The sequence below is a fragment of the Pan troglodytes genome, chromosome 8, assembly GCF_028858775.2.
Source record: "Pan troglodytes isolate AG18354 chromosome 8, NHGRI_mPanTro3-v2.0_pri, whole genome shotgun sequence".
Classification (NCBI taxonomy): Eukaryota; Metazoa; Chordata; class Mammalia; order Primates; family Hominidae; genus Pan; species Pan troglodytes.
Genome location: NC_072406.2, coordinates 138219891 through 138238720, shown reverse-complemented (window position 1 = coordinate 138238720; position 18830 = coordinate 138219891). Strand labels below are relative to the sequence as shown.

The following is an 18830-nucleotide window of genomic DNA, read 5'->3' as shown; positions in this document are numbered from 1 at the left end:
GAGGAAGCTCTGGTGTCCCTTACAAGGGCACGAATCCCATCATGGGGCTTCCCTCATGATCTCATCTAAGCCTAATCAGCTCCCAAAGGCCCCATCTCCTGATACCATCACATGGGGGCCATGGCTCTAACATATGAATTTGCAGGGTATATAAACACTCAGTCCATAATAGGCAGTTGTTGTTTTGTTTTGTTGGCAGCATGAGGCTTCCATGCTCAAAAAGCAAGAAGAAGAATAAGGGCCTCTCTCCCAAGCTCAGTGGAGGTCATCTGAACACATCCCAGTGGCTCTGACTAGGCCACTGGCTCATCTGTGAAACAATCAGAGTGGTCAGTGGGGAGCTTAGTAGTCTGATCAAACAGGTTATGGCCCTATATCCTGGACCAGGTTGAGGGAAAACTGCACCCAGGGTCCCCGAGGCAGGGAGCAGGGAAGGGGTGAATGTACCAAAGAAATGCAATGAGCTTTTGCCAAAAAAAAAAAAAAAAAAAAAGAAGACAGCTGAGAGCCAGGGACACTCAGAAACAAATAGGCCTCTTCCAGCAACAATTATGAAGAAATTCCCAATTATCAAAACTGAGATCAGCCATCAATGGAAACATCCAGGATTGGCCGGATAATTTTCAGGTTATCTTTATAGGGCTATCAGATTCTTGATGGGCAAAGAGAAAAGGATTATCTACAAGGAGTTCCTAATAGCTCCTATTTACCTTAATAAAAGAACTTATAAACTAGTGACATTAACTCATTAGAGTGACAACTGGGGAAGGTATTCCTAGAGTAATATCCAAGCAAGACAAATCCTCCCATAGGGCTTGGCCTTGCCACTCAGTCACGACCCTCCATCCCTCTTCCCAGGCCAGCCCTGTAGTCACCGTGTGCCAGGCACGCTGCCTTAGCTCTTTCAGCCTCCCACAAAGGTGCAGGGCAACTGTCAGGGTTGCCAGTTCCTTCTGCATGGTGGTGACGACCTCGCTGGCCAGACTCTGCAGTGTCTGAGTCTCCACATCCACCCCGCATCCCCAGGAGCAGGCACAGACTCATAAATTTGGCAGAAAAGAATATTGTGAAATCCTTGCAGCTGGGATTTCAGGAAAAGTCAGAAGAGTAAGTGCTGCATTGTCTGGTGTCAGCCACCAAGAGGGAATGGGAATGGTGATGAGGAACGCTGTGTGGGTCTAATGAACTCCTCACTGTGGGCGCTTCTGAGAATTTTGACTTCCCAGATCTTTGTGCTGTTGTTACAAAAGCAGCAGACCGTGCATCAACAGAGAAATTCCGCAGCTGTACAGTCAACTTTATGATCTTTCAAGTCAAGAATCAGACCAGGGTGAGGGGAAGCTGTATCTGATCAACTGCTCACTGACAGAAGAATTGATTGAGACTGGAAGTAAAAGGAAAAAAAAAATGCAACTAGAGTAGCCCCAGCCTGCTAGCTGTTAAGAAAGAAAATGGGGATTAAAAATTGTGTTAAATCTGGTGTGCTCCAAAAACACACTAAGATCTAGGAACGTGGAGGGAAGCTGGGGTGTCCTAGAAGACACATTAATTACAGCCCAAGAGATTCCAGTTTTGCAGCGAAAGAACATCCCACATTGCTTCAAAAACACAGGACCACAAATCAGCAGGAAGAAAAAAACTCTGTTCTAGAACATAGAAGGAGGGAATTAACAAGTTATTCTTCATCATTTGAAGCTTGAAGCGGAAAGCACACGGAGACAAAAACAGCACAAAGATCTCAGTAGAAAGGGACATTAAAGAGGAGACGGCTCTTGAATGGAGGGAATGAAGTACAACATGGAAAATGGGTCATAAAAAGGAGTTCAGCCATGGAGTTTATTCTTACTTTGAAATGACTCCAAGTCGAATGTGAAGTTGAGGCCATATGTTAATTTTGTCCCGTATCGTATGTCTCCCATCGATGCGCAACTCCCAGTTAATACGGTTTCGGTGAAGTGCTTGTGATTCTCCTCCCCCTTTTTACATTCTGGTTCCCAATTTGCTCTGGTGGCTTGGTGCTCTCATTCCTGCCAGCCAGGGAGCCTGGAGGCACGGCCATGAGCTTCAGATAATCCGCAACTCTGCAGGGCACAGACATCAAACTGTCCCTGAGATGGGAAGAGAATCCAGCTCCTGGCCCAGAGGAACCGACCTACTGTACTTTGTAATGGGACAGACGTCCAGCCCTGTCATGCTCCTGCTGGGGCATCAAAACAGCCATGCACCCGTCTTCTGAGTTTGTTCCTAAATGCCACGTTCCCACTGCTTCAGCTCCTGGCTGGAGCATGAGCTCCTGGAGGGAAAAGCTTGTCTTTCCCTAATTTTTCTGGTTCTCTTGCCCCGCTCTCTCAGCTCTGACTCAGGTATCTGGCAGGAGGAGTCTCGTGGGCTCTTGGTATTGGAATGAGCCCCAAGTCTTCATCACCTGCAGGCACAGAGGTTCGACTGAAGCTGAATTTCTTAAGGGCCTACCTGTGCTTTAAAAGACGCGAGCCAAGCTCACTTGCTAGATGAGGAAGTGGTACCTCGATCAGATCGTACACTAGAGACTGGTTGTCATCATAGTTATTTCCTTTTTAAATGGGGTTGGTAACACCTGAGCACGAGGTGTCCTCACACTCACATGTGCAGGCCCCCACTTGCACACATTCCCACATGCACACCACACACACATGCACAGGCCCCCACTTGCACACATTCCCACACGTACACCACACACTCCCATGCGTACCCACTCTGTGAGGTGCTGATGATAGGTGCAGTAGGTCATACTTTATTTTTCTTCATTGTTATGATTCCTGTTTTCATGAGAATGGGGCAGATGTTATTGTCACCTGAGCAGCCAACTAAGGCGGCATCCTCAGGGGCCTGGAGTTCGTTTCCCAACCCCCAGCATTGCTGTCATGCAGTTTGCACCTTGAAATCGCCACCCTCTCAAAGCCCTTTGCCCCATCCCCATATCACCAGGTACTGACCCAGCTCACTTCCCTTCCTCATCCCAGCTGCAGACGGGGGCCTCTCCTGAATTGGCACCGCACCTTTCCTTGTCCTCATGGGAAGCTCACACAAGCCACGAGCAGGTCTCGTGCTCCTTGGTTTACAGGTAAAAAGCAGAGACCACAAAAGTGACTTCCTCATGGCCTCTCAGTGATAGTGGGCAAAACTAGATCTTAAACCCAAGCCTGGCTGACCCCCATTCAATTTTTTTTCTGGTAAACCTCTTGCATAATTTGGATCCAATCTTCTTTTTCAGTCCCACCATCCCCCTCCTGAGGAAACCACCCTGTCCCCGCCACGCTGTGTTTTTGGCTGTTTCCAGAGCATGCCCCCACATGCGTGGTGCTGCCCCTCTGCCTGGGACCCACTACTCCCTGCCCTCCCTTTTGACTTTGGAAGATCCACTCTTCCCTCAAGGCCCAAGTCAAACACTGCTTCCTCCTCCAAGAAGCCTCTCCTGGTGTCCCCATCTCCTCACCATCTGGCTCAGCCATGTGCTGTCATGCATTTCCTCATACATTGCAGTTCTGGTAGTATAGCAGGTGCTTTGTAAATATGTGTTTACGTCCCTGTCTTAAGGCCCCTATCCTTCCTTGCCCATGCCTTGGTAACTGCCATACCTCATTCTACGAGGTGCCTGCAATGTATAGGTCTAACACCCAGAAGGTCAGGTGCATGGAGGTGGCCTTGCCTTCGCCTTCCTGTCTGCTAGACTGGGAGTTCCAGGAAGGCAGGGACTGGGTGCCCCAACACGGCTGTGTCCTAGACCCTGGCATGTTACAAGTACTCAGTAAGTAGTGCAGGAATAGATGTGCCCTCCCAAAGGTCAGGCAGTTCACAAACCTTAATTTTGGCCAATCCACTTTTTAAATACTATTTAAAGTGCAGTAGATCATATGAAGGAGGAAATTGTCATGGAATGGCGGTAAAGCCACTTTGACCTTCACCTTTGCACTTGTGGTGCTCGCTCCATCAGCACCTGTCTGACTAGCCCACCTGGCTCTCCTCCAACCTCTGGCCAGGTGTCTCTAGCCAGGTTTCCACACTGCTTCCCTTCTCCCTTCTGCTTCCTCCCATGGAGATCTTTGGACATCCGGGTAAACTCCTGTGAGAGCCATCCCTGGGGGCCCACCTCAGCTGTTTGCAGATATTGTTGGACATGTGCATGAGTCAGCAAGAGGCTTTGACGTGCACGCCACAGGGATCCACTGGCCACCAGCCACGGTGGTTTTGCCAGGTGGCGTCTGCTCTGAAGGAGATCCAAGGTCAAGTCTCTCAGCTCTCCCCAGGCCCCACTGTCACTCAAAACTCAGGATGTCTCAATCTGAACTCCTCTGGGTAGGTCTCCAGACTGGCTCTCCACCTGACCTCTTGTCCAGAAGGTCCACACCACCTCGAGTCTATAAGCCTGACCCCAGGGAGATTTCTGTAACCTATTGTATCCACCCAGGCCCTGCACGCTCTCCCCTATAGCGTCTCCTTCATCCCTCTCTTCTATCACCATCCTTGTTCAACCCCCCTCTTAGATTTGAAAATTGCCTTCCCCACTGTGCTTCTGTCTCCACCCCTCCTTTCATTGCCATGTTGCACATTCTAGAAGGTCATGTTTTAAAAACACTACTAGATCATATCATAAATCCTGCCAACCCATTGCACTCCAGCCCACCTTGGCTCTCCATGGCTTACATGTCAAAGCCTCTAGTTCAGTCTTATGCTTGTTCAATAGTCCTGCAAATATTTAGTGATCACTTACTCACCTCCTGGTCACGTGCAAACTGCAATGCTGGTTCTAAAAAAACGGAAATAAGGAAACTATTCCCTGGGTATGTAAAGGAAGCCAGATATCAATTTAATAAAATGTTGTTAGTGACAGGAAGCAGGTTGCACAAAACCACATGAGGAATTCCGCAGAAGGGCCCTAGATGCTGGGGATCCTGAAGGAAGGGTTGGCTAACCTGGACCTCGAAGGTCACTCATCAGCCTCGAAGGTCATCCCCAGCATTAGTGCTGTGCGTGACCCTGAAGAGGAGGCTAACCATCCAGTCTGATGAGGGCAAGTGACCAGGCCCAGGAGTCAGGTCCCAACTGGGACATCTTGGCTCTGCTTCTGATTGGCTGTATGGCTGTGTCTGTTTCATAGGTCTACCTTCACAAACTGCCACAAACTAGGTGGCTTCAAACAACAGAAATTTAGTCTCTCACTGCTTTTCAGGCCAGAAGTCTGAAATCAAGGAGTCAGCAGGGTTGGTTTCTTCAGCAGAGTCTACGGAAGAATCCCTCCCACATCTCCCTCCTCGCTTTGGGTGGCTTCTGGCCATCCCTGCTGTGCCTTGACTTGTAGATGTCACTCCCGTTTCTGCTTGCATCTTTGCTTGGCCTTCTTCCCTACGTCTGTGTGTCTCCTCTTCGGTCTCTTCTAAGGACATGTGTCATTAGATTTATGGCCCACCCTAGTCCAGGACAATCTCATCTTGAGATCCTTAATTTAATTACATTTGCAAAGTCCCTTTTCCCAATAAGGTCACATTCACAGGTCCAGAGATCAGGACTTAAACATATCTTTTCTGGGGGCTGGGGGGGACACTATTCAACCCCCTGCAGTGACCTGGGGGCTCTCATCTTTATTTTCCTCATTAGTAAAATGGGCTCATGTTATCTGCTTTATAGGATTGCTGTAAATATTAAAGAAAATAATATATTCCTGGCCGAGCACAGTGGCTCACGCCTGTAATCCCAGCACTTTGGGAGGCCGAGGCTGGCGGATCACGGGGTCAGGAAATCGAGACCCTCCTGGCCAACATGGTGAAACCCCGTCTCTACTAAAAATACAAAAACCAGCTGGGTGTGGTGGCACATGCCTGTAATCCCAGCTACTCAGGAGGCTGAGGCAGGAGAATCCCTTGAACCAGGGAGTCAGAGGTTGCAGTGAGCTGAGATCACGCCACTGTACTGCAGCCTGGCGACAAAGCGAGACTCCGTTTCAAAAAAAAAAAAGAAAAGAAAAGAAAAAAAAAAGGAAGTAATACATTCGAGAGCCTGGCTCATGGGGGCCATGAAGGATCAAGAGTGACTGATGATAGGTCCAGAGTTTTGGGGGGAATGATGAAAATGTCTGCAATTAGATAGTGGTGATGTTTGCACGACTCAGTGAATATGCTAGAAACCATTGGATTGCATGCTTTCAAGGAGTGAACTTAATGCTATGTAAATTATTTTTCCATAACACTGAAATTTAAAAAAGGAGCCTGACTCAGGGAATCTTTTCATACATCATAGCTGCTATTATTATTATTGATGTGCTGGTAATGCTGGTAATAACACTTTTCTTTTTTTTCTTTTTTTTTTTTTTTTTTTTTTTTTTTGAGACGGTGTCTCACTCACTGTGTCACCCAGGCTGAAGTGCAGTGGTGCGATCTTGGCTCACTGCAACCTCCGCCTCCCAGGTTCAAGTGATTCTCCTACCTCAGCCTCCCGAGTAGATGGGATTACAGGCACGCACTATCACACACGCTAACTTTTGTATTTTTAGTAGGAATGGGGTTTCACAATGTTGCCCAGGCTGGACTGGAACTCCTGACCTCAAGTGATCTACCAGTCTCAGCCTCCCAAAGTGCCAGGATTACAGGCATGAGCCACCATGCCCAGCCCTTGGTAATAACTATTCTTAATGTGTTTTGTCACAGTTTAAACTCTTACCTCCTCTGTCGTGCTCCCACACCCTGGTCATGAGTTATATTTGAAATGGGAACCACGGGCAAGGGGTCTTTGCATGTCTAGCCTAGTGTCTTGCGCATAGTAAAGGGATAAAGAATATTTGTTTTGACTGTACCTGAGTAGTTCACATGGAAATTACTGAAGCCCTGTGGTGCTTATGTGTTAAGTAATACTGCTGCCACGACTGTTTATCAAACATGTATGGGGTGAGATATTACTTTTACCCAAGAGTTCCTCCAAAAAAAAAAAAAGCCGAAATTAAATTTCAAGTCAACTGCTTTTCCACCACGTGATTGACAGCACCACACTGAGACCAAAAGTCTTTTTCTAGGAAATTCAGTTAGCAGGTGGACACTGAGCTAGCCAGGATAATTCATGTTTTCTAATCATCATCTTATTACAGGCAGTCAAAATCCACGTGCCACTGTCCTGCTTGCCGGGTGCAGTCAAAAAAATCAGGATCAGACATTAAGCGGCCCCGGTGCCTGCTGCATCGTGGCTTTGGAGATTAAAAACTAATTTTCAGAAGGACAAAAACTTATCTTGAGGAAATATAGGTCTCTTGAGTGTCCACTTTGAAAGCTAAAATAATCAACTAATAAAATTTTAATAGATTCCTCTTTGTTTCCTGTCAAGGAAAAACAACAGGATTTTACATGTTAAAGGAAGGCCGCTGGTTTTCAAAGCAGCGGCTCCATTTTCTCTTTCTAATTCTAATTCTAGTCCTTTTCTTTTTTAATTCTGCTTTTTTCATGCTCCTGCTGGTTCTGGGCCCCTCTCTCAAAACTGCACAAAGGGAAGCAGGCGAGTGTGGGGTTGAGAGGCCCAAGCCCGGGGCACACAGGTCCCGACTGGGTCCCCAGCTCTGCCACCTGCGCACCTTGGACAGTGGGGTCATGGGAGCTGCAGCCATGGTCAGCAGAGTGATCAGTGTACGGAGCGCAGCCCAGAACCTGGATCCTAGAAGAGTGCCACAGGGGGGTGACCCTGACCACCCTGAGAACCCCTTTCTCTCTGCCCCAGAACTTGGCCTGAGCCTGGGGTGATGGCTGGGCCGGCCTCCTCCTGTCGCTCAAGAGAAGGGACCCACGGTCTTCATCTTTCCCAAACATTGGAGACTTTCTTCTCATCTTTTCCCCCTACTCTACCTAGAGAGAAAGAACCCCACACGCAAAGTCCACTGGATTTAAATTCCATGCTCTGAGAGTCTTCCAACTTCAGGTTTACAACTAAATATCTGTGACATTCAACTTAAAACAAATTACATTCACTTATCTAACTCAGGGCCAGTAAGGGCTGTGAGAACATCAAAATGTATCTCAGAAACCCTGAATGCTTCAATTTTGTGTCCACTGTTGTTTCCAGCAATTCTTTAGAGCTAAATGATTAATTATACCCAAGACAGTCCAAAGCAATTATTTAATTAAGCTTATTATAGGCTGCCAATTGTTTGCAGTAAAGGGAAGGCCTTCATCCTGATTTCTCAACATCTGGCCTTTGGATGACTTAAAAGATAAAAGAAGATAAGAGAATATTTTTACAACTAAGTAACAATTGCTAGAAATATTCCACTATGTAGAAAAACTTTTTCAGTAATTTGCTTCTCATGATTAGAACGTGGTGACATGTTTTACAGTTAAGTGTTCAGCTTATTTAGATCCAATATAAAATAGAAAATGTTGCAATACAAAATGAAATGTTACTGCCATTTTCTTTTTAGGGCAGAATTGATGGTATTCATTTCCACTTTCCCCTTGCCTGTTTTTGTTTTTTTTTGTTTTTGAGAGGGACTCTCGTTCTGTCACCCAGGCTGGAGTACAGTGGCACATCTCGGCTCACTGCAACCTCTGCCTCCTGGGTTCAAGCGATTCTCCCGCATCAGCCTCCCAAGTAGCTGGGACTACAGGTGCATGCCACCACACCCAGCTACTTTTTGTATTTTTAATAGAGATGGAGTTTCGCCATGTTGTCCGGCTGGTCTTGAACTCCTGACCACAGGTGATCCACCCACCTCAGCCTCCCACAGTGCTGGAATTACAGGCGTGAGCCACCGCACCTGGCCTCCCTTTGCCTATTTTTTTAAGTTCACATCCTTAATAAAATCAACTTTAATAAACAAAAATCCTCTCCTACCTATTCCAAAGTTAGAAGTCTACATTTTATTTCATAAAGAACATCTCAGAGAAGGAGACACAAGCCACCTCACAGAGTTGATGACCAAAGTAATCCCTGAATGATCTGTTTGGTGATACACATGGACACCAGTGTGGGGGAAGGCAACACTTCATAGAATGACTTTTAGTCAATCTGGTCTTTGGATGACTTAGAAGGAGACATGAGAACATTTTCATGACTAAGTAACAATTTCTACAGATTTGGGATTTGAAAATATTAAAAAATGTTTTAGTTGCTCCAAACCACATTGGACCCCCTCTTCTCTGAAGGATTAGGTGTTACGGTTCTTCAAATGCACATCTTAGCTCTCACAGGATTTCTAATTGTCCCGGATATCTCGATGCTGCCTTGTCTATTAGGATACAAGTATCCTGAGCATGATAGATCTGTTTCTCCCATTGCCCATGACAACTCATAAAACAGGATTGGTGGAGTAAGCCAGTTAAATACTAATGAGTTGATTAGTCTGTATTTGCTTACCAGTTGTGTTCAAAATAGATACTTGACTAACTCAAGCCTCTTCCTTCCATATCATTTGAGTGTTGAGATACTGTCAATCTATTAAAATTTAAGAGTTGTTAAATACTACCTACGAATGGGCCATCAATGAGCATAGGATGATGAATGACTGAACAAATATGTAAGCAGTAATGAATGACATAGGAACACCTTACACAGTCCCTTCTTTGGAAAGAAGCTTAGATTGAGGAAAACTGATGGAGTTTGCAACTTGACCAGCTATTCCTCGAGGATTGATGTATACCTAGATCCTTGGGTTGCTGCAATATAAATTATATATTAGAACTAATTATTATATAAGATTATATATTATATAATTATATAATATATAATTATTATCTATTATATTATATATTGTTACATATTATATAATTTCTGATATATATCATATTGCATATTATATAATATGCAATATATCATGTATTGCATATAATATATAATTGCATATGTAATATATAATATATGTTACATGTAAGATAATATATATTATGTATTGCATATATAATATATATTACATGTATAATATAAGATAGTATATTATATATTATATATTATATAATATATGGTATGTATATACTATATAGTATATATACTATAGTATATTATATATAGTATATATAATATATATACTATATATAGTATACTATAGTATATATACTATATATACTATATATATTATATATACTATATATAGTATATATAATATATATTATATACTATATATAATATATATTATATATACTATATATAGTATATATAATATATATTATATATAGTATATATAATATATATTATATATACTATATATAGTATATATAGTATATATACTATATATAGTATATATATTATATATACTATATATAGTATATATACTATATATACTATATATATTATATATACTATATATACTATATACTATATATATTATATATACTATATACTATATATACTATATATAATATAGTATATTATACATATATAATATATTTAATTATATTGCATATAATATATTATATTGCATATGTAATATATATTATATTGCATATGTAATATATAATATATTATATTACATATGTAATATATAATTATATTGCATATATATTATATAATATATATTATTATATATTGTGTATTATTATATATTAGAACTAATGCCCTAAACCTCATTCCATTTACATAGACCTTATCCTCACTCCTGAATTTGCTAAAATAATCTGCAAAGTTTTGTGGTTATGTATGTTGGGGCTCAGAAAATGATACCCCAAAATATGGATCTTTGACATGCTGAACTGAAGGAAAACCCTCAAGGTCTCTCTGGCCCCTGGCACCCACCTTCACCCCATCTGACTCTCCAAAAGCACAGGATGAAGTTGTTCTCTGATGTTCCCTTATCTGCCTAAACTATAGACCCTCCAAAAAAGAAATAAATTACCTTGGTCCCTCTCTGAGTTTTCATTAACTAATGTCACAGGAAGAAAGACTGAAGCCTGTCAACACATCCAGACAGACTTTTGTCATAAACCGTTGTCTGTTCTGCAGGCCCAACAGACTTTGTCCCAGGCCATTGTATGTTCTTCCAGCCCAATGAATTCCCCTAAAAATCATTTACTCACCCCCTAAAATTATCCATACTTCCCTATCTCCCTTTCTCCTAAGAAGAAGGGTGTATAGCCATCTGTGCCCCCATTGAGTAATCATTCTTCTACAATTCACCTGTGCTATGACTGTTAAAATAAAATTGTATGCCTTTTCTCCCATAATATTTCTGCCTTTTGTCAGTTGATTTGTAGTGAACTTTCAGAGGGCAAAGGAGGACATTTTCCCTTAGCCCCTACAGGTATGTATGTGAATTATTCTAGGGAGAGTCTGAGGAGGTTCATGTCTCACAAAAGGTTAGTAGTCACTGTATTAGAAGGGTCCATTTCCAGTCAGATGAATTTTACATGAAAATTTTGTGTCTTTCTAAAGTGGAGAGATAGTGGTCACCTCGCTAAATAACATAAGGTACTAGACACATGGGAATTCAGACATGCCAGTTTGCTGTTACCCAAATTGTCATTTCTCCAAAGAAAACCTTTCTCTCAACATCAGGAAGCACCTTTTAAATTAAAGCACTTCACTGCCCCACCTTAGCAAAGAGAGAAATGAAAACCAAGCTGCAGGCCAAGGTTCCCATCGTTTGAAGGAACCCAACAGCCCAAGGCTAGCATTACTCATTTCCAGGCAGTGGGATGTGGCCTTAGTTGTGAGCTCCAGAAGGTCAGACATGTGTCATGGTCCATGGCTAAATGTCACCTTCTATCTCTGCAAGTTAGAGTCTTCAGCAAATTTGTCCATTTTTAAAAAGAATCTATGCTTTCTTTCCCAAACCTAAAGACTGGCTCAAAAGGTTCTTTCTTAGTTATTGTCATTCCCAGAAATGTATTTATATTATTAATGCTGTATTTTATATCACAGAGCCATGAGTGACCAGTATTCCTATGAGCAGATGGGTTAACAAAATACAGAACTTTCCTGAAATTGTCAGTCTTTCAGTTAACCTGTTAACAGATGCCTAATCCATGAATCTGCCCTTATTAATAGTAAAGAAAGCTACCACCTCTCAAGCACTGACCTGGGGCCTCCCCTGGGCTAAGCGTTTTGACTCGATGACATAGCAACCCTGAGAAGTAAGTACCATTATCCCCATTTTACAGGTGAAGAAACCAGGGCTCAAAGTTAAGGTCACATAACTAGTAAGTAAAAAACTGGAACTCAAACCCAGAGCTTCCAGACTCCAGAGGCCACCCTGGCAGCGTTGAGACTGTCACTTCTCCCTGTAGTGTTCTTGATTCTAGAAAGAGCTGAATACAGGGTCCAGAGGCCAGACCTCAGCCTCCAAGAAGCAGTGCTAATGCTCTGTGTACTTAAGTGGGTTCCTTTATTCACACATCTCCCACAAATTAAATAAGTAAATAAAAAAATATAAATTCATACTCATGGTGCTTATAATTCCATCAAATATTTAGGGAATAGGGCTGATCAGGATAAATAATTAGATGTAGGAATTGTCCTTTTATAAAAAGATTTCCTAATGGCTTTTGGAGCAACTTGGATGGAACTAGGGCCATTGTTGTAAGTGAAATAACTCAGGAATTGAAAAACAAATATGGCATTTTCTGACTTCTAAGTGGGAAGTAAGCTATGGGTACACAAAGGCATCCAGAGTAATATAATGGACATTGGAGACTCAGAAGGGGGAGGCCAAGAGGCGGGAGAGGGATGAAAGACTACCTGTGGGGTACAACGTACACTACTCAGATGACAGGTGCACTAAAATCCTAGACTTCACCATTACACAATTTATCCACGTAACCAAAGGCTACTGTACCCCTGAGGCTATTGAAATATTTTAAAAGTAAACATTTCCCTTTTGAAATGTGTCTGCTAATTCAGATACAGTTATCTTCTAAGCAGTTGAAACTTCTTTTTCCTCATTCTTCTTCCTGGCAATATATCTTTGAGACATAAAAAGAGATAAAAACATACAAAAGCAAAATGCACTGTATTCTTTACCATAAAATATTTCAAACAGAAGAAAATTCCTAGGCTAACTTTCCAAAAGATTTGCCAAATGAATCAATGCAAACATATGTCACAGAAACGTCCTTTCCAATCAAAATCTGAGAATATAAGTAAATTAGTGTTTCTTTTTTCATTCTCTCTCTTGTTAAGAGCTGTGTCTTGGCCATAAACAAGAAGCTGTTCTTAAAATTATATATTTTTTCTTGTTTCTTTTTCAACAGGGGACTTATTGTGTTTGAAAATGAAAGCTATGTCTTAGAACCAATGAAAAGTGCAACCAACAGATACAAACTCTTCCCAGTGAAGAAGCTGAAAAGCGTCCGGGGATCATGTGGATCACGTCACAACACACCAAACCTTGCTGCAAAGAATGTGTTTCCACCGCCCTCTCAGACAGGGGCAAGAAGGGTAAGGGGGATACCTGATTTTGTGTTTCTGGAAAGCTAGGAGCTCAAGCTACGGATACCCCACACTAGGACATCTGGAGAAATGTTGCCATCTAGATGATGCGGCATCTGGGGGATGGAAGTGCCCAGTTTATCTGGAGGTGGTAGGCATTATACAGTGGGACACAACCATAAGCCAAATCCCCATCACTGTGTTGCAGATGTCAGTCTCAGACTCATTAAAATATACTGGGGAAAGTCACACAGTTGGGATCAGAGGATGACAAAATTACCCCCCCAACCTCTACCCCCACAAGCTCAAGATTCATGGAATCTCCCAAGAGACCCTACTATGGTCCTAGGCCCAGGGTTGGGCGCCACCATGACAAGCAAGACAAGATTGGACCCTGACCCACTCTCTAGCAGCTCTCCATCTACTGGAGGTGAAAGACTACATAGAGCCTTCTTTATTAGCAAGTTTGGGTTCTTATAATTTGCAGAGAATTCTCACTCTTTGCCTACACACTTATGCAGAGGTGAACTGGGCCTTCCTCCACGTGATGTGGCTCAGGAATCTTGCTTATCCACAGTCCAAGCTGCAAATGCTTGTCCTAGTTCCCTCCTGGGACCGTCCAAGCAGTCTGTGTTTTCTGGCCACCAGCCCCTGGATCTGCTGATAAAATGTCTTCCTTTTTGCAGCAGCACTGGAAAGAGTAGTTGCCTAAGGGAGTCTGTGCTGCAGACAGACTTCCCTTCCTGACACGTGTAGTGTCACACCATGAAACCTCCACCCCTAAGGGCGGCCTGCCCCTTTTCTCTCTGGCATTATGTGGGCAACAGAGGCTACAGTAGAGCTCTTTTAATAAGGATTAAAGGCAATCGTTCCCAACATTTGGCTGGAGGCCCTGAATTTAAATGAGCAGAAATAGGAAATTATCAACAATTTCCTGATTTTCCATTTCTGGATTTCCTGTTCCTCTGTTGACAAGAAATCAAGAAAATTTATAGATAGGATGTCGCTTGTGCTTATATTTGACTGTCCGAGAACATTTCTTCTAGGTTTCTCCTAACCCGTTGTTGTCTCCTAACTTGAATTTCAGTAGACCACTGCTTAGCACTCAATATTTAATGAATATTATTCTTGGTTCATTCTAAATCATTTTTCTACTTGGAAACAGTAGGGGTTATCCCAAATGATACCTTCTGATTCTTAGAATTCCCCTCATACCTGTGGATAGATGTCTGTTCCCCTAAAACTGCTCTTATCGGAACCAGTTCAGGACTTTTAACTCTAATTTTACATTCATTCTTTCAGTCCAGGTATTCTGCTTGTGTAACCCTCACGTCTTCTGTTTGCTAGTATGTTTCTAAGAGTTTCTATGGCAGGTGCTCACAACCTCTTTTTCGTTTCCTGCCCCATCAAAGGAAGGGGAGGAACTCTCCCATCTGGTACTGTGGCTCACCTTGACATTGCTGCTTGGTGGCAGAACACTGTATCCTAATCCCAAGGAACAGAGCTTGAAAATTAACCCCCCAACCTCTACCCCTACAAGCTCAAGAGACTTTTCAACCTGTGCTTCTCCCCGCTACGTGTCTTAGTGGTGGATTTAAAGATCAGCCTCTGGGGTCCCACGGCAGGTTTATTTTACTCTTCAAATGCTTTTGCCTTTGATTCCAAACCTTGGAGAAGATGTGATTAAGCTGTAGCTTTACCGGTCATAAACAAGTAGAACATTTGCATTTTGTTTTCCAGGCTCTTTGCTTTGAGTACCTTGTTGAATGCACGTTGCCCACGTTACAAGATTTATAACTTGATGGCTTAAATGACACGCAAATATGTTTGTCGTTTCATATAGAAGTACAAACTTGGTCTGTACTTGCCAGCCATATTTTAATTCTTTTAGCTTACAGCTCTCTAGAAGCATGATTGTAATTTCCAGTCATTTTGACTTGTGGAGAAATGGGGAGAATGAGAATAACAACGGTGCTTTGTTAATAATGCATATTGAAGTGCAAATGAACCTTTAAATTGAAAAGGAAAGGCATCAATGCCGGTCAACTCAGTTCTCAATATTTCTCTCTAGAAAGCACCGTGATGGTTTTTATGGAAGAGAAAGCATCCTGGACTTAAAATGCATGTATATAATGAAAATGGTGCGAAAAATAATTTCAAATATGTGGAATCCTTGTGAACTGGAATTATATAGTAGATTGTTTTGGTTAGCACCTATGGTAAATATGAAAGGGACATTTCCTGCCCCACTTATGCTGCCTTTATTTCACTCTTAAAAAAAAAATCAGTAGAAAGGCTGCTAACTGATCTTGTTTATGCAATGCAGCAACTGCATTTGCTTTTTCCCTGCATTTTTCTGCCCCCACTAAATGTTAACTATCGCAAAGACTGGCGTGCAGACTCTGATTTTTCTGCAGATGTTTGCGTTTTTCTTCACAGAGCATCAGGAATAAATCTGCACTCAGGGTATACACTGGCTGTGATATAAACCTGAGCTATTGTTTGTCATTTTTACAAGGCTCCACATTAGATTTTAGTGAGAACCCAGGCTGCCCCTCGAAGGGCACAGAGAAACAGGGAGCGTCACAGTCAGCTCGTTCTCTCTGTGGATTTTTGAGTCTCCAACCTGAAGCCTCCTTACTGTTCAGCTCCCCCACAGCAGACTCCTTCCCTCTCCATCGGCTACTCATTCAAGAATGCAAACCAATTTTAACATCATCCTAAGCAAGCTCTGAGCAAGGCAAAGATGGTAAATCTACTGGAGAAAATCACATAAGACATCCCAAAGGCAAATGCAAATTATTTTTGAATTGCCTTTTCTTTAGGGATTATCTGTGCCATTGTTCCCCTCCATTAGTATGGATAATTATGAGTCAAATAGAAAAGTTGCTGCCTTCTCTGAAAAGAAATGTTTGCTTGGGTACTGTGTACATATAGGACAGCGAGTTGGGGAGGTGCTGTTTTGCTTCCTCGAAGGTGGCCATTCTGAAATGAACTGGTGCTATTGCTTTTGTGTTTCTAGACAGCCTATCGTATTTGTTTAATAGAAGGCACAGTAGTGGTCGGGTATTTGTAGCCATAGCAGTATATAGCACATTATACGTAGAGCCTAATGAGAGTTGAATATCAGGAACTGGCCAGAACTGTTTGAAAACTCCTTAAATATGACAGGCATACTGAATTCCTCTCTAACAACCATCCTTGCTTCCATGCCTCTTCTAAGAGACTATCATGTTCTTTTACTACCTTAGTTGTTCTTAAAGCTTGGTGGTGGGGGCCGGGCGCGAGGCTCATGCCTATAGTCCCAGCACTTTGGGAGGCTGAAGCGGGCGGATCACCTGAGGTCAGGAGTTCAAGACCAACCTGGCCAACGTGGTGAAACCCCATCTCTACGAAAAATACAAAAATTAGCAGGGCGTAGTGGCAGGCACCTGTAATCCCAGCTACCTGGGAGGCTGAGGCAGGAGAATCACTTGCAACCAGGAGGCAGAGGTTGTAGTGAGCTGAGATCATGCCATTGCACTCTAGCCTGGGCGACAAGAGTGAAACTCGTCTCAAAACAAAAAACAAAACAAAACAAAACAAAAGAACCGCTTGGTGGGGAACGGGGCAGCACCACTTCCTTGGCCCTGGGCTTTGAATATCTATTTATGTGAGTGGAGGCTCCAGTTTTCCAGGTGTGGATTCCTAGTGAGTTTTAAATCCACTGAAGCTCTGGATAAATAAATAATAGATCTCACTTGTGCCATTCGTTTTTAAGGCTTAATTTCAATACTTCACACTTCTCCCTATTAACATTCAGTTTGCCGGATTCAGCCTGTTCTCCTGGCAGAATGTCTCATTTGTTTACTTCTACCCGCCTACATGTCGGCCAGGTGTCAGAGGCTGTATCCTGTGTGGATATGATCAGTGTGTGCTGTCCCCATGCCAGTCACGGTCAAGGATGGTAGAGACAACCTTTCCTAACCGAAATTGGAGCTCAACTTACAAATACGCGGAAAGTGATCTTAGAGTCAAGGCGTGGAGCGTTGCTTGTTTGAGCTAATACTGATTGTTTTCTTGCCTAGAGGAAGAGAAACCAAACTTTTGATTCATTTCATTTGCTGATATTGCTGGCGATGGACACATTGGCTGTGGTCTCATTGTGATTGTTGTTTTCTCGCTGTCGGGTGATAGCACAGCTGGCTTGCATGTGGCTACCCATGTCCATCATGACTGCCACCTCTCACCTGGACGACTGCATGGCCTCCTTGCTGCACTCTCAGCTTCCAGTATCATCCAATATCATCCCCCTAGAATCCATTCTCCTTCCAGTAGCCAGAGCAATATATTTTATATATATATATATATATATATATTTTTTTTTTTTTTTTTTTTTGAGACGGAGTCTCACTGTGTTGCCCAGGCTGGAGTCAGTGGTGCCATCTCGGCTCACTGCAACCTCCACCTCCCAGGTTCAAGTAATTCTTGTGCCTCAGCCTCCCGAGTAGCTGGGACTACAGGCGTGTACCACCACACCTGGCTAATTTATCTGTTTTTAGCAGAGACAGGGTTTTACCATGTTGATCAGGCTGGTCTTGAACTCCTGACCTCAAGGGATTCGCCCATCTTGGCCTCCCAAAGTGTTGGGATTACAGGCGTAAGCCACCACGCCCAGTTGCAATATTTTTAAAATCTCACATTCAAGGCCCCCATGCTCTTAGATTATTAGGCTATCACTCAACCTCCTTGCCATGGCCCCAGTGTCCTGTCCCCATCTTCCACCTCCTCTCATCCACTCTTGTCCGCCATTCGCCAGACTCCAGCCATACAGCCTGTTGCCAACACCCACAAGCTCTCCCCAGCCTCAGGACATCTGCTGTTGCCATTCCATCTACCTGAAACACTGTTCCCACAATCTTTCCACACATGCGTCTTTCTCATCCTTCAGGCCTCGGCTACCTTAGGCCTGCCCACTGCCCAGCTTCATCCTACCTGCAGAACCCTGTTTATTTCCTTTGTTGTACTTTTCACAGACTCTCTCTTTCTTTTGTTAATTCTGCATGGGCTCACCTTCTCCCAGGCCCCACCAGAATATGAGTTTCAGGAAGACACTGGGTTTCAGGAATATGAGTTTCCTGTCCACACTGTATCCCCAGCATCCTACACAGGGCCTAGTGCAAACAGCATCCCTGGTAGATAGCATGGGATGAATAAATGTTATACAAATGGTCTGACCCATATGAAGAAAGAATTGCAATGAGGATTTATTATAGCCCCAATGTCAACTTGCTTTTCTAACTTGAGTTAAGTTCCCATTGCCAGAGTCCTCATTGCAGGCTGATCGGGGGTTATTTATCCTGGGGAACTTGGCTCTGATGACTTTGAGAGGCCCAGGAACTGGTTCTTTCTTGAGCAAGATTCAAAGAAGGCCTCTGCCTCCACCTGGGAACGGAGACTTTTGGGCTAATCCCAGAGGCTGA

General features: G+C 43.1%; 1 protein-coding gene across 1 annotated transcript in view; it reads left to right on the top strand.

Annotated features, from left to right (window-relative positions):
• Window positions 1-18830, top strand: part of ADAM12 (ADAM metallopeptidase domain 12) — a 374324-nt gene that overhangs the window by 256376 nt on the left and 99118 nt on the right. Inside the window, exon 6 of the mRNA XM_016919590.3 lies at window positions 13191-13377. Coding sequence (XP_016775079.3) covers window positions 13191-13377 — 187 coding nt within the window. The remainder of the gene's footprint in view (window positions 1-13190; window positions 13378-18830) is intronic.